Source organism: Epinephelus moara, chromosome 1 (assembly GCF_006386435.1).
Source record: "Epinephelus moara isolate mb chromosome 1, YSFRI_EMoa_1.0, whole genome shotgun sequence".
Classification (NCBI taxonomy): domain Eukaryota; kingdom Metazoa; phylum Chordata; class Actinopteri; order Perciformes; family Serranidae; genus Epinephelus; species Epinephelus moara.
Genome location: NC_065506.1, coordinates 631,279 through 646,380, shown reverse-complemented (window position 1 = coordinate 646,380; position 15,102 = coordinate 631,279). Strand labels below are relative to the sequence as shown.

At 46.7% G+C, this 15,102-nt stretch overlaps 1 protein-coding gene across 1 annotated transcript in view; it reads left to right on the top strand.

Moving 5' to 3' along the window:
* Positions 1–15,102, top strand: part of cers3a (ceramide synthase 3a) — a 109,240-nt gene that overhangs the window by 33,596 nt on the left and 60,542 nt on the right. The window contains 3 exon segments of the mRNA XM_050041304.1: positions 11,360–11,477; positions 14,813–14,931; positions 15,031–15,088. Coding sequence (XP_049897261.1) covers positions 11,360–11,477; positions 14,813–14,931; positions 15,031–15,088 — 295 coding nt within the window.

Here is a 15,102-nt window from a genome sequence, read left to right as displayed (position 1 = left end):
TGGAAGGCGACAACACGTTCCAGAATTTTGACAGAAAGGGAAGGTTCGAGATGGGATGGAAATTTGAGATGACGTCAGGGTCCAGGCCGGGTTTTTTGAGGATGGGGGTGACAGCAGCCAGTTTCAGGGATAGAGGGACAGAGCAAGAGGTTAGGGAGGAGTTAATGATGGTAGTGATGAGTGGGGAGATTGTTGGGAGGCAGACTTTGATGATGGAGGATGGTATGGGGTCCAGGACGGAGGTGGAGCTGTTCATCTTGGAGATGATGGGGAGGAGTTCCAGGGGGGAGTTGAGTGTAAATGGTTTCGATCTTTGATTGAAAAAATGCCAGAAAGGAGTTGCATTTGTCAGTTATGATGGAAGAGAGGGTGTTGTCGCAGGGTTTGAGGAGTTTATTGACGGTGGAAAAGAGAGTCTGGGGTTATTGGAGCCAGAGCGAATGAGTTGTGAGTAGTAGTTGGACCGGGCGGCAGTGAGGGCATCTTTGTAGTTTGAAAGGTGGTCCGTATAGGCATGGAGATGGACTGTGAGACTGTTTTTTTTTTGTAAAGTCTTTTAAACTGGCGCAAGGGTTTTCATGTGGCGGAGTTCCAGAGTATATCAGGGAGGTGAATGACTGAATGAGACAGTTTTGGTTTTTAAGGGAGCCAGTTTTTCGAGGCAGAGGGACAGTATGTTGTTGTAGTGGGTGACCAGGTCAGAGGCGTTTGGGGTCAGCGGGGTGGTGGATGCGGACAGCGTGTTTGCGAGTGAGTCAGTGAAAGCTGAGGGAGTGATGGACTTGATATTTCTGAAGGATATGTTGCGTGTGAGTTTTGGGGGAGGGAGTAGGGTCTTGAAGTCCGCAGTGATGGTCAGGTGATCCGAGATGTGGAGGTTGGTACTGGAGAGTTGGTGGAGGGTGAGACCGGCATACTAGACAGAGCAGACTAGATCCAGGATGTGGCCGCAATAGTGGGTGGGGAAGTTGACATGCTGGGTGAAGTGAAGGCAGTGGAGCAGCTCCAGGAGATCTATTGCACTTTTGCAGTTTGGATTATCAATGTGGATATTGAAGTCCCCAAGCAGGAGAATTGAGGGGGATACGGCGGATGAGGCAGAGGAAGTCCAGTTTATTGTCAGTGATGAATTCATGTAGGATGGCACTTTTGTTGGTCAGTGAGCGGGTGTTGAGTAGAGCCAGTTTCAGGTGATGTTGGGTTTGAGTAGCATGAGGGGTGGCAGGAATGCAGAAGATAGGGCATAAGTTTTTGTTTTTCACAGTCTTAGTACGGTAAGGGCGGGGTGGTCTGTGCTTTATGATGGACTGTATGGGGAATGTCTCAGGTGGGAGGGTTAATGATAGATATGGTCGGATGGGGGCGCTGGTGAGCTGGGCTGTGCTCTGTGCTGCTATTTGCACGGGGACAGGAAGAGTGTCAGTGGAGGGGGCGTGTGATGGAAATAGTCATGCACATGGTACGTGATGTACAGCATGCTGAATATTGGCTGCCAGTGTGTGGCTTCCCAGGGTGGTAGGGTGAATGCCATCGTGCTTAATGAAAGAGGGACGGTTCCAGAAAAGATTAAAATTGTCCACGAAGTTGAAGCCTCGAGCGTAGCAGGCAGGCATGAGCCAGGTATTCAGCAGGAGCAGTCTGGAGAAGCGCGCGTCCCCGCGACCAAGTGTGGGAATGGGACCGGAGATAAAAACAGACTTTCCACAAGTGCGTAGGAGGTCCAGGAGGGAGGTGAAAGCACTTTTGGTCAGCTCAGAGGTACCCTGAGCCAGGTTGTTGGTCCCTATGTGCACCACAATGTGGGTAAAGGAGGTTGGGAGTGACTGCAGCAGCCCAGGGAGTTTTCCCAGGATTTCCGGAACTGTGGCTCCGGGGAAACAACAGGTGGTGGCATTGAAGAAGTGGATATTTCTTGGGATGGAGTCTCCGATGATCAGGGTGGTTGGAGGGAAGAGCGGGCGAGGAAGGGTTTTTGCCGGGTTTGATGGTGGCGAACCAGCGTCCGGGTTGTGCGCTGGCCACGGGATCGGTGACCGTGCACGGCCAGACAGGTGTTGCAGTGGATCAGCTCGGCCCCAGGAGGAGGAGAGTCTGCCGGCATGGAGGAGGCCTCCAGAACATCTGAGGACGGCTACCTTCAGGAATTTGCGACGTGAAGCAGAGGTAGTTGTCATGGAGGAGAGCTGGCGATCCAGGACCGCAGCAGAGCCACTCTGGGCACCGGCGGGTGCTGACGGGGAGGAGGGCTCCACTTCACCCATGGGCACTGGGCCGCCGGGGCAGCGAGTCGCAGGGACACCGGCAGCTGCCAGTGTGGAGGCAGCCGCGATGATCCCAGAGGCAGGGCAGCTGGAGCGGGGAGACGGCGCACCAGCAGCCGCCGAGGCACCGGGGACCGCGGGGCCGTCGGAGCGAGAAGCCGCGGGGACGCCATCAGCCGCAGGTGTAGGACCAGCTACCCCAGACGTGGAGCCACCTGAGCCCGAGGGCGAAGCACCAGTAGCCGCAGGCAGAGAGGGGACAGCGGTCTTTCCAGAGCCAGGCGTTGCACAACCACCACCAGCCGTCTGCAGAGAGCTAGCGGCGGGGCCTGGCACCGGGCGGAGATCTGGGTTGCCTGCTAGCGCCTCAAAGCGGTTGGATAGGCTCAGGCGAGGACCAGCCCAGGATGTCTGGAGGCTGGGTGTGGAGGAGGAGGAAGGCCGCGGACAGGTGGAGGTATCCCATGGGACGGTGTTCTGGAGGGCCGCTTTGAGGGAGACAATGTGCAAGGACTGTTCGTGAGCCAGGTACAAGCAGGAGGTCAGCATGGCCTGTTTATCTTGTAGTTCTTCATCAACTGCAAACCCTTTTATTCCCCCCGTGAGTTTGCTTCATTGATTCTGGTCGGTGTTTACATCCCACCGCAGGCCAACGTGCAGGAGGCACAGCGCATGCTTGCCAGCCAGATACTGTGTGTGGAGCGGACTTACTAAGACTCCTTAGTTATTGTCCTTTTCGACTTTAACAAAGGTAACCTCACCCATGAACTCCCCAAATACAAAGTTTATAAAATGTCTGACCAGAGAGAAGAATATCCTGGATCACTGTACACAACCATCAACAATGCCTATCACGCCATCCCCCGTGCTGCACTGGGCCACTCTGACCACGCCACCGTCCACCTCATTCCCTCATACAGGCAGAAGTTAAAGCTCTGTAAACCTGTTATGAGGTCATCTAAGAAGTGGAGCAGTGATGCAGTGGAGGATCTTCAGGCGTGTTTGGACACTACTGACTGGGATGTTTTCAGGACCACCACCAATAGTCTGGATGAGTACATGTCACAAAGTTGTACCAGATATATAAATCCCTGGGCCACACCAACACAGACGCAAGAGGGCAGAGTTTAGGTACAACAAATTATTTTATTGCCCCAGGAAAAAAATTATTTAAGTACAAGAATAGAATGTTTAAAATACTAATAAAAACCCAATACAAATACTGGCCAGTACTCAACAGATTAAAAACAGAAGAATAAAATAATAAAATAAAGTGGTGAATTTAAAATGGGAAAAAAACCCAGTCCTCAAAAGTCTTCCCTACGCCCCTGTTCACCTGTCTCTATGGGAGTTTTATACTCAGTCCAAAAGCAGGGGTCCGTCCTGTGTGCCGTGGCTCGGTGTTGGCGTTGGCGTGGTATCAGCTGCTCTTGACGCTCCTCGTCTTGTCAATCCGAAGCCACTGGAAACAAACCAAACAGTCCCAATTACTAGCGGGCTCGTCTGCAGCCAGCAGCCCACTCACACAACCATCTCAGTCTGATTTTCTGTCCTTTAAAAATCATGATCTCTGGCCCATCAATAGTATCGTGGCAGCTCACTGACTCGTCTTCCACACTGCAGAACAGCTGATGCACGCCTGGAGAAGCAGGTAAGGGTTGACACACCCAGGAAAGAGACCTGAGCCGGTGAATTCCACCTTTTTTATATTGGCGGATACTGATTGCAGGCCAATCACTGTGAAACAGACAGAAGGAGAAAACAAGGGGGGCGGAACCGTGCGCTATTGTCCATAATGTCCACATTGGCTTTTCTTAAGTCCATGCAAAAAAACAATATAAATCCACAGCACTGTTTACACAAAAACAATAATTCACAGCAACTGCTTCACACTATATAAGAAAAACACACATATTAAAGAAAGTGAAATACACCATAAACACAATATATAAACCATAAATACACACAATAATAAACCATAATGGCTTATGAAAATTACAGACGGCTCCTGTCACCCCGTGACATATACAGAGGCTGTGACATCATACATCAGCTTCCATGAGGACTGCTGTATACCATCACGCACTACGGTGAGGTATAACAATGACAAACCCTGGTTTAGTCCTAAACTCAGACAGCTGAGGCGGCTGAAGGAAGAGGCATTCAGGAGCGGGGACTAGGAGAGGTTTAAAGAGTCAAAGTACAGGTTAAGCAAGGTGGTGAGGGAAGCTAAATCGGCTGTATGCTGAGAAACTACAACACCAGTTCTCAGCCAATGACTCTGCTTCTGTCTGGAAGGGGCTCAGACAGATTACAAATTACAAACCTAAACCCCCCTACTCTGTCAACAACCTGAACCTAGCCAACGATCTGAACGAGTTTTACTGTCGATTTGAAAGACAATGGGACAGTCCATACACCATTCCCCGCGACCACCACTTCCAACCCACCAGCATCACCTCCCCCACCTCAGCAGTGGCCTGCCGCCCCCTCAACTGCCCGCACCTATGGCCCCCTCCTCCTCCCCCACCACTACTCTCACTATCCAGGAGAGGAATGTCAACAGGCTCTTTAAGAGGCAGAACCCCTGCAAAGTAGCCAGACCAGACTCTGTCTCTCCGACCACCTTGAAGCCCTGCACCGACCTGCTGTCTCCCGGTGTTCACCCACATCTTCAACACCTCACTGGAGACATGCCATGTGCCAACCTGCTTCAAGATCTCCACCATCATTCCCGTCCCCAAAAAGCCAAGGACCACAGGACTTAATGACTACAGACCCATCGCCCTGACCTCTGTGGTAATGAAGTCCTTTGAGCATCTTGTGCTGTCACACCTCAAGGCCATTACAGACACACTCCTGGACCCCCCTTTCTCCTCTGCTCTTCTCCCTGTACACCAACAGCTGCACCTCCAGTCATCAGTCCGTCAAGCTCCTGAAGTTCGCGGACAACACCACCCTCATTGGACTCATCTCTGACGAGGATGAGTCCGCCTACAGGTGGGAGATTGACCAGCTGGTGACCTCGTGCAGGCTGAACAACCTAGAGCTCAACGCTCTTAAGACAGTGGAGATGGTTGACGACTTCAGGAAGAACCCAGCTCCACCCACCCCCATCACCCTGTATGACTCCCCAGTCGACACCGTGGAGTTATTACACTTCCTGGGGACTACCATCACCCAGGACCTCAACTGGGAGCTAAACATCAGCTCCCTTATAAAGACAGCACATCAGAGGATACTTCCAGCAGCAGCTGAAGAAGTTCAACCTGCCAAAGACAATGATGGTGCACTTCTACTCGTGCCACCATTGAGTCCAACCCCCCCTATTTAATAAGCAAACAGTACATAAAAACACAAAGCAGTATAAAATGAGCCAAAATATAATAAAGAGACAGACTATAATAATAATAATAATAACTTTATTTATATAGCACCTTTAAAAACAAAAGTTTACAAAGTGCTTTGACAAACAAAGCAAAAGCAGGAATATCTATAGCAAGAGAGTCAAAACAGTGAGGGCAAGCAAAAGCAGGACAAAATTAAGCTCAAATTTAGGTAAACTTAAGCAAAACACAGACAGAATGACATGACAGAATGTTAAAAGAGATAAGAACAATAAAGGCAATAAAACTATTATTTCTAAATACTAGAAACAAACGAATAGAAGGATAAAAAGACAACACTGCATAATGACAATAGCATAACAAAGAATAAACAATTAAAAGGAATAGAATAAAATAAATAAAAAGAGTAAACAAAAAGAATAAATAAAAAGATAAAAAGATGACATCACATAAAGGCAAGTCTATAAAAATGGGTTTTAAGAAGAGATTTAAAAGATGTTACTGATTCTGCAAGCCTTATCTCCTCAGGCAGGTCGTTCCAAAGTCGAGGGGCCCTGGTGGAAAAAGCGCGGTCGCCTCTAGATTTAAGTCTCGACTTTGGAATGGCCAGGAGGGCCCTGCCTGAGGATCTAAGGCTGCGCACTGGCTCATAGGTGGCTAATTTCACATTATTGACTGATGGGATTGTATCATTTTTGCACAGTTTAGCATATATTAATATAGTACCCGAGAGTTGATTGTGAGCGGTGAAAAATAAAAGCAAGATATGATAAGTAGACAGGCTATTTACATTATTGCACTTGTCATGTGTAAATATTTCACAGTTGGTAAATATAGATTTTGTGCATGAGTGATGACTGTCCATAGTTTTAGTATGAGTGGTTTACTAGGGGCATAGTCTGACAGCGGCAGGAAGGAAGGACCCACAGTATCTCTCCTTCAAACACCGCTGGTGAAGCAGCTTGTCACTGCCCAAGGAGCTGCCCAGTGCTGTCAGAGTGTCTTGCATGGGGTGGGACATATTGTCTATAAGGGATGATAGCTTGGCTATCATTGTCATTTTGCCTACCGCCTCCACTGGGTCGGGGGAGCATCCCAGGACAGAGCTGGCCATCTTAATCAGTCTGCTGAGTGTCTTCCTGCTGCTGCCCCAGCAAACTACTCCATAGAAGATGGCTGATGCCACTACAGAGTCAAGGAAGGTCCTCAGGAGTGCCCCCTGTACTCCAAAGGACCTGAGTCTCCTTTAGAGATAGAGTATGCTCTGTCCTCTCTTGTATAATGCATTACTGTTGTCCGTCCAATCTGGATTATTATTCAGGTGCTTGTAAACTTTCACCATCTCAATGTCCTTTCCCTGGATGTTCACCTGTATGTGGGTAGAGTGTTTGCACCTGCAGACCACCTGCAGACCACCAGCCTTTTAGTTCTTCCTGCATTGATCTGGAGGTGGTTCCACTGCAGACAAAACCCTGCATCAGTTCTCTGTATTTCCTGTCATCCCCTTCTGTGATGAGGCCGACTATTGTAGAATCATCAGAGAACTTTTGTAGATGGTAGATGGCTGAGCAGTGTGTGAAGTCTGCTGCGCAGAGAGTGAAGAGCAAGTAAGCCAGAACTGTTCCCTGCGGGTCCCCCATGCTGGCAGCAGTCTCACATCCTCACATGTTGCGGTCTGTTGGTGAGGGATAATTCAGGATCCATGTTGCCAGGTGGTGGTCCACCCCTGTGCGGTCCAACTTGTCACTCAGAAGTGGTGTGGGCTGTATGGTATTGAAGACACTGGAGAAATTTAAAAACATGATCCTCACAGTTACTCCCAGCTCTATCCAGGTAAGAGAGGGATCTGTGTACGAGATAGTGACAGTGTCATCCACCCCAAGGCCAGGCAGGTAGGGTGTTGGGGGTTCACTGATGGGCTCACCAGGGGGCAGAAATGGACAAGGACCAGCCAATCCAGGGCCTTCATCAGGTGTCATGTCAGAGCCACCGGCCTGTAGCTGTTGAGGTCCTTGGGCTGTGGGATCTTTGGTCTTGGTACCACGCAGGATGTTTTCCACAGCTGTGGCACTCTCCCAAGCATCAGGTTCAGATTGACGATGTCATTCACTACCCTGCACAACTGGTCTGCAAAGGACTTGAGAAAGCTTGTGGAGCCTTCCTCGCCTTGATCCCCCTGAGGTTATTCTTCACCTGATTTTTGTGAGGGACAGATTGGAGCAGGGGGGCTGTGTGCTGGAAGTTGTGAGTGGGGGAGTAAAGCATTTGACAGGAGGTGCAGTGGATGTCTACAGTGGCTGTGGGCTGAATGTTGTGGGACGGAAGGTGGGGGAGGGGCAGGACACGGGGGTGTAGACAGTGGGGGTTGCAGCAGGGAGGACTGGACAGGGAGAGGGGCAGATGACTGATCAAATCTATTAAAGAATAAGTTCTGATCATTCACCCACTTCTGGTCCCCCACAAGCTGGGAGTTTGAGTACTTGAGACAGAGATGGATTTGAGGACCTGCCAGACTCGGCTGACACTGTTCTACTGCAACTGATCCTCCCTCCTTGTTGAGTCAAGACAGTCCTTCAAAGCCTCCTCGGCCTCATTGGACCATCTTTTTACTGTGCCGGTGACAGCCGGCTGTCTGTGTACGAGAGGTTTGCAGACAGGCAGGGGGTGAACCAGTCTGTGATCATATCTTCACAGGGGAGGGAGAGGTGATGAGTTAAATGCCTCCTTAGTGTTGCCATAAAATAAACCCAGTGTATTATTGTCTCTGGTGTGACATGTAACATACTGGGTGAATGTGGACAGGATGGAGGACAGAGAGGCATGATTAAAGTCACCAGAAATAAGGAGGACGGCATTCGGGTGTTGTGTCTACAGCCTGCTTGCAGCTGAGTGGATAAAATCACATGCCACGTCAGCATTAGCAGAGGGAGGAATATGTGCAGCTATTGCAATAACATGCCAACATTCCCTCAGGAGATCGAAAGGACTCATGCTAATGCGTAAACAGTTCAATGTCTTTATTGCAGATTTGTTCGTTAGTGGTGATGTGCCCAGAGTTACACTATCTATCATTAAAAAATACTGTTTGTCCTCCTCCCTTCCTCTTACCACTCTCTTTTCCATATGGTGTGGAAACTGTCTCACGCAGCGTTAGTTTCTGGTGTGGCACTGTTAGCCATAAACAGCACAATGCTACACTCCCGGTATTCCCTTTGGTGTCAGGTCAGTGCCACTAACTGGTCAATTTTGTTGGGGGGAGATCTCACGTTCTCCATGATGATTAACAGGGAGGACTGGTCTGTAGCATCTCCTCCTGGCACGGCGCTCAGCTCTGGCCTGGCATGCCTGCCTTTTCCTCCTGAGCTTGGAGGGAACCTCAGGTCTCTTCTCCTTGGGTGGTATCACCACTGTGTTACGGAATACTAACAGCTGATCCCTGGTGTAAAAAATCGGGCCATGACTGCACCTGAAGTCCCTGGATGCCGACATAAGCTTGCAAAAAACAGTAAACGGGAGAACAGAAAATGAATGACTTTAGTGTCCATAGTGCAAAGATAACTCAAAAGAAAGTATTTACATGAAAAGTTCTAAAAACATCAAATTTCGAAAACTAAAAGAGAAAAAGCTCAATGGTGAGCAGGAAGCTGCTGGAACAAGCTTGAAAAAAAGGCTGCTTAGGGCGTGACAATTTTTTTTTTTTTTAAGATATTTTTGGCCTTTATTTTGATAGGACAGACAAGTGTGAAAGGGGGAGAGAGAGAGGGAGTAACATGCAGCAAAGGGCCACAGGCTGGAGTCGAACCCGGGCCGCTGCGGCAACAGCCTTGTACATGGGGCGCCTGTTTTACCACTAAGCCACCGACACCCCAGGGCGTGACGATTTTTAACTGATGATTGGTTATTGAAATGTTCAGCGTCATTTCTATGGCAACAAAAAACTGACATAGTGACACTACTGTAAACAACTGCACCTCTAGATACTTTGGTAAATGCATCAACAGCCATAACCCACTGCTGAATGAATGAATGAACGCATCCTACCTTCACATTTGCTTTTTGAAAGTAACTTCCTTCAAAGCCACACTCTTCTAGTAAATGCAATATGTCAGATTGCCTCTGAATAGGGGCCTCATCAGCAACATTTTATGCTGACAATAGGTTAAGAGTGGGGGAATATAAAGTCATGACTGAACCTGGTAAAGAATGTATTTCTTAGTAATGGTTTTGAGTTTTTGTATTATTTTGCATTTCAGCTGAGAAGACAGCTATTCACAAAGGCCCCAACAATTGAATTCAGTGCAAAGTTCTGAACATTCTATCAGAAACAAACTGCACAAAGTTAGCTTTATTCTGATAAAGAAATGTTATTGTTATTCATGCAATATATCATTTCAAAGCTTGTTTTGTGCTCTTTATGATCTTACCATCCATTGGTAGATCAACATGTAGGGCTTTTGTAGAGGCATTCAGAATTTGTTCTATTGCAGCTTTAGAGGTCAAAGGTGAAATTCTCAGCATCATGACCATGTAAATGTTAAATATATGATAGTTTAAGCTTTACATATGTAGCCTGGTTCCAGACCATAGACCCCGCCCACTCAACTGAGTAGGCTTGCATCTCTGGTCTGGCATACTGCAATGAATTTGCGATTTATCTTGTCCAAACGATGGACGGACCAATGAACGCCGGGGGTGGGTCTAGCGATTAGCCAATCAGTGCCACGCTGATGTCAAGCTGTACGCCAGTGGGTAACTGCTGAGGATAGCAACAATGGCGACCGCTACAGATCCTACAGACCACAGTAACGATGCTATCGTTAATGGAGGACCAAATTAAGGAAGCTGCTAAACTGGATTGCAGCTGGGCGTGCACGACAACGGAGACATTTTAAACGGGCAATGCTCGCTTGTTTTCGGCACCCCCGAGGCATGAATACTAATGACGTCAGATTCTGGGTGAGTCGTTGATCTCTACTGATTGGTTAGGGAAAAATCAAATTCCCTCCCCCTTGTAAATCGCCTTCAATGGAGGCGATGTCAGACTGAAGGTTCTGGGAGCTTCAGTCTGACACTGAAGGACACACAGGCTATTACATATGGCTTCATTACATTTTGTGAGGGTTACCCTCTTCTATACTGGCTCCATGTGTTAGATGGCAAGAATATATGAAAAAATTGTAATGATGGAGGGATGAAAAATGGATTGATAGTAAACAGAAAGTTACCATTGCTACAATGCTATATGAATTTTTCAAGACTAGGCGCCCAGACCTTGAAAAAAATCACTATGAGACATGGTCCCTCCAAATTGGCACGACGGCCACATTTTGGTGGTCTAGGTTGTCCTCACATTTTTTTTCTATTTTAATTCAATTTTATATACTTATTAATCCCCAAGGGGAAATTAATTTTTTCCACTCTGTTGTCATGTACATATATACACAGAACCGAAATACACACACATGCACAAACAGGAACTATAGATGCATTAAATGGAGAGATGTCAGAGTGAGGGGGCTGCTCGTGAACAGGCCTTGCATTAGGAAACTTCGGAAGTGCCCAGAAGGTGAACTGGCAACTCTCCAGCTACATGTCCACACTCCACATTTGATCTGGACTGGGACTTGAACCGGAAACCCCCTGGTTCCCAACCATGTCCCTATGGACTGAGCTACTGCCGCCTGGCTGAGTGTTCTCTGCTGACAGTGATATTGTTAGAACTGGACCCTGTGTTTGTTAACTGTGTTCCAGGTGGATAGCAACACCAGTTGCAGTCTCTGCTGGGATTAAGCACAGAGTTCATCTGAAAGCAGAGGACAACCCCATTCTGGAGCTTTACTACATTACTCAGCGTAGGAATCCTTCTCAGGTAAACAAAGTCCCACTTAAATATTAGCCCTGTATTGTGTCCCTGAGAGCAGCACGCTGAGACTTAAGAAAACACATGCAAATAGACAAAAGACAAGCAAATCAAGAAAACATCTTCGCTACTTTGACAACATGCGCAGCAGGTAGAAATAACACTGCACATGGAAAAAACAACCAAATACAGAAATGCACAGCAAGTAGCATCACATAATAATGGAAACTCTTTCCAGAGGAAAGAAACTGGCACAAATACATCAGAAATTATCTTATTACAAATTACAAGTACTTGCTAATCAAATGCATCAAAATAAAAATAATGGTAAGAGAAAATGTGTTTATTTAAAATACAAGTAATTTGTAATTCGAAAATACACAAATACATTCTATGCAGACTGATATTATCAGATTTTGGGCATTGCCTCAATATCGGTATGACACTAAACTCCCTAGTTAGAAAAGATGAGCGCTTCTAATTTCCCAAATCACAGATTTAAAGTGGCCAGTCAGGATATCTTGGGGGGTGGCAGACTGCTGATTCAGGGATATATGCTGGGTGGTTTCTTTGAGTCAAATGACTCATTTCCACTGGATGGTTCAGCTCCCCTGGACTGGACTCATTTGGTATCAGGTCCTTTCTCTGTTTCATTTTTCACTGTGGATAGTACCCACAAAGTGTAGGCAGCCATCACCATACCCAGATAGCACAGATACATCTGGCCAACGTCGGCCCGATGTATCAAGTTTAGATCGTTAAGACATTTCACCATCCAATGTGAGAAATCAATGCTAACATTCAAAAACAGCTGACTGTTACCCTATTTCGTGTGTAAGTGTGCACAATGAAGAGACAAAAGTCAATTTGACAAACTTTATTTTCAAATTTCCACAAACAATAGCCTATCTGATGGCCAGTCCGCTTCTCCTGGCAGCCTGCAAGAGACAGAAAAGACGATGAGCACATAACTTTAAGAAATAAATCCCAACTTCACCACTGTATTTTTTTTAAGCATTTCAGCTGTCTTTTAGCCAGGTTGACGCCTTTGGGTCCATCACTCTGCTTAATTTAGTGTTGAAACGGTTAAATAACGGGATCTGGCGTTAACTCCATTAACTGTTAACAGCAGCTCAACAATCGTTCCTTCATCTTGGAAAAACCGTGGTTTCAAAACTGCGCTATTACCTGTAGCCACCGGGGCGGTTTGCTTTGCAGAGGAGGAGACCTCGACTGATAAATTGTCCATAAAATCACATTAACAACATACTGAAGGCATCCTTAAACTAAACTATTTGACCTCAGCGCTCCTCTCCGCTCCTCTCACTCACACTTGAGCACCCGTTCTGGTATACACAGTGTCGGCCCGCCCAGCCTGACCTCCACGCTCTTCTCCACTCCTCTCACCCACACTTGAGCACCCGTTCTGGGATACACAGTGTCGGCCCGCCCGGCCTGACCTCCGCGCTCCTCTCCACTCCTCTCACCCACACTTGAGCACCAGTTCTGGGATATACAGTGTCGACCCGCCCGGCCTGACCTCCACGCTCCTCTCCATTCCTCTCACCCACACTTGAGCATCCGTCCAGGGCCGCGGAGGTCAGGTCGGGCGGGACCATAGGTGAATGGACCCCAAATCTCGAGCCCCCTTTTCTTTAATGGACTTATTTACCCCTCACATTGTTGTTTATTTGTTTTTGTTTTGTTTTATTGTACAGATTTTTCTTTATAGAAGCTGATTCAACATCTTCAGTTGTAATATTACTAATTGTGCCTTAAATGTTTGTAAGGTGATGATACTTGAATAAAAAGGAGAAGAAAAAAAAAAAAAAAGTCTTGAGCCCTGCCCAGGACCACGGGTGGCAGCTCCGGGCACTTCCACTTTAACCCAAAACGAGTGCTCACGAACCAGATGAGCAGATAACGTCAACTAGGGAAAATAAAATGAAAACACCACAGTTGTAGCCTGTTAGCTAACATGAGCTAAACTAACGTTAGCTATCAGCTAACGAAAGATAACGTTAGCTGGTGGGGACATATGCTATACACCCAGTCGTGCCTCGCCACTCACCAGGAACCACTTTTAACGGTCACAGAATACACAACATAGCTATTTTCCGCCAGTTTATTCCAATTAGCTTACCTGAAACCAACTGCGATGAGATGCTGTGTCCTGTGAGCTCAGTTCCAAACAAAGACCGCAAAGATGAAATTCCGCCTTCTGTGGCGACTTCCGTATGTGGGCAGGTATATTCTACAGCACTGGGCCGATCCAAAGCCGACGTAACAGAGACGTTTGATGAGCTGGGACAAAAGAGTATTAAATTTAAAGATATCCGCCCATGGGGCCAACGCTTGTTAGACGTTATAACTTCAGGGCCGATGTGTCGTCCTCAGGCCGACGTCGGCCAGATGTATGTGTGCTATCTGGGTAGTAATGTCACATGAATGTATCATGACATCATCTGTAACAATGTCTGTACTACATTAATTGTATGGTGTATTGTGCGACGTAACGTACAGCGTAATGTATCGCATAGTGTTCAGTGTAGTTTTATGGGCTACCTTTTTTTTTTTATCTTAAATTTTAGAAGTTGCTGTTGCTATTGACAATAGTTAAACTTTTTAAAAATGGTGGGTTTGTGCAGGATATTCTGTGTTGGAATGTCCAGTGACGATTCTCTCTGACCAATCAGTGGTCTGTAGTGTTTTAACTCCACTTTCTAATCAGCTCAGCTTACTTGAAACCTTGACTGAAGTGGTACCAAAAAAAACATCCCAGGTTCCAGATACCATCCACAATTTTTGCGCATGGAAAACCAAAAAAGAGTCAAGTTGGGTGGAGCTGGGCCGTACCATGCAATGGACATACAGCAAAAGCGGCCATTGACTGACTGAGTGAACAGCCAATTGAAATGCAAGTGAACAGTCAGACCACTGTGATGCACTAGTTCTTTCAGATGACAGAGAGGTGTGCTGTGAAGTGCATTCATCAACAATGTGACTTGTTAATGCATAAAATTACGTTAAACATTGTATTTGTATATTGTGTTTTTTAGCAGCCATTATGCTCTATGCAGTCTCTCTCTGGTTATTTACTTGTACCTGTTCCTTGAATTAACAAAAATATTTTGAAGGTAGATACCAAAGCTATAGAATGTATTTTAAAAACTCAACAGCCACATCACAGCACTTTTTAAAAAAAAAAAAAAAAATCAATGTCCTTGTTACTTAAGTTAATTTACAAATGTCTCTCTAGACTGCATACACTGACTTAGTGCAATTTTTTTATACAAAGTGCAACCAGTGTGCATGTGCATGTGTGTGTGTTCATTCCCTTCCAGGCAGACATTGCTGGGCTGTCTAAGAAAAGCAGTTTGTCAGTGAGACAGGTTGAACGCTGGTTCAGAAGAAGACGTTGTCAGGACCTTCCCGGAGTCCTGAAAAAGTTCAAAGAGGCCAGGTCACTACTCTGTGTGTGTTTGTGCGTGTGTGATGTTGATAATAATGTAGCACCTCCAGTAGCCATAGTTGATAAATGTTTCCCCTCTGCTTCCTACAGTTGGAGGTTTTTCTTCTACCTGTCTGCATTCATTGGAGGAATAGTAGCACTGTACGATGTAAGTAGCTAGTA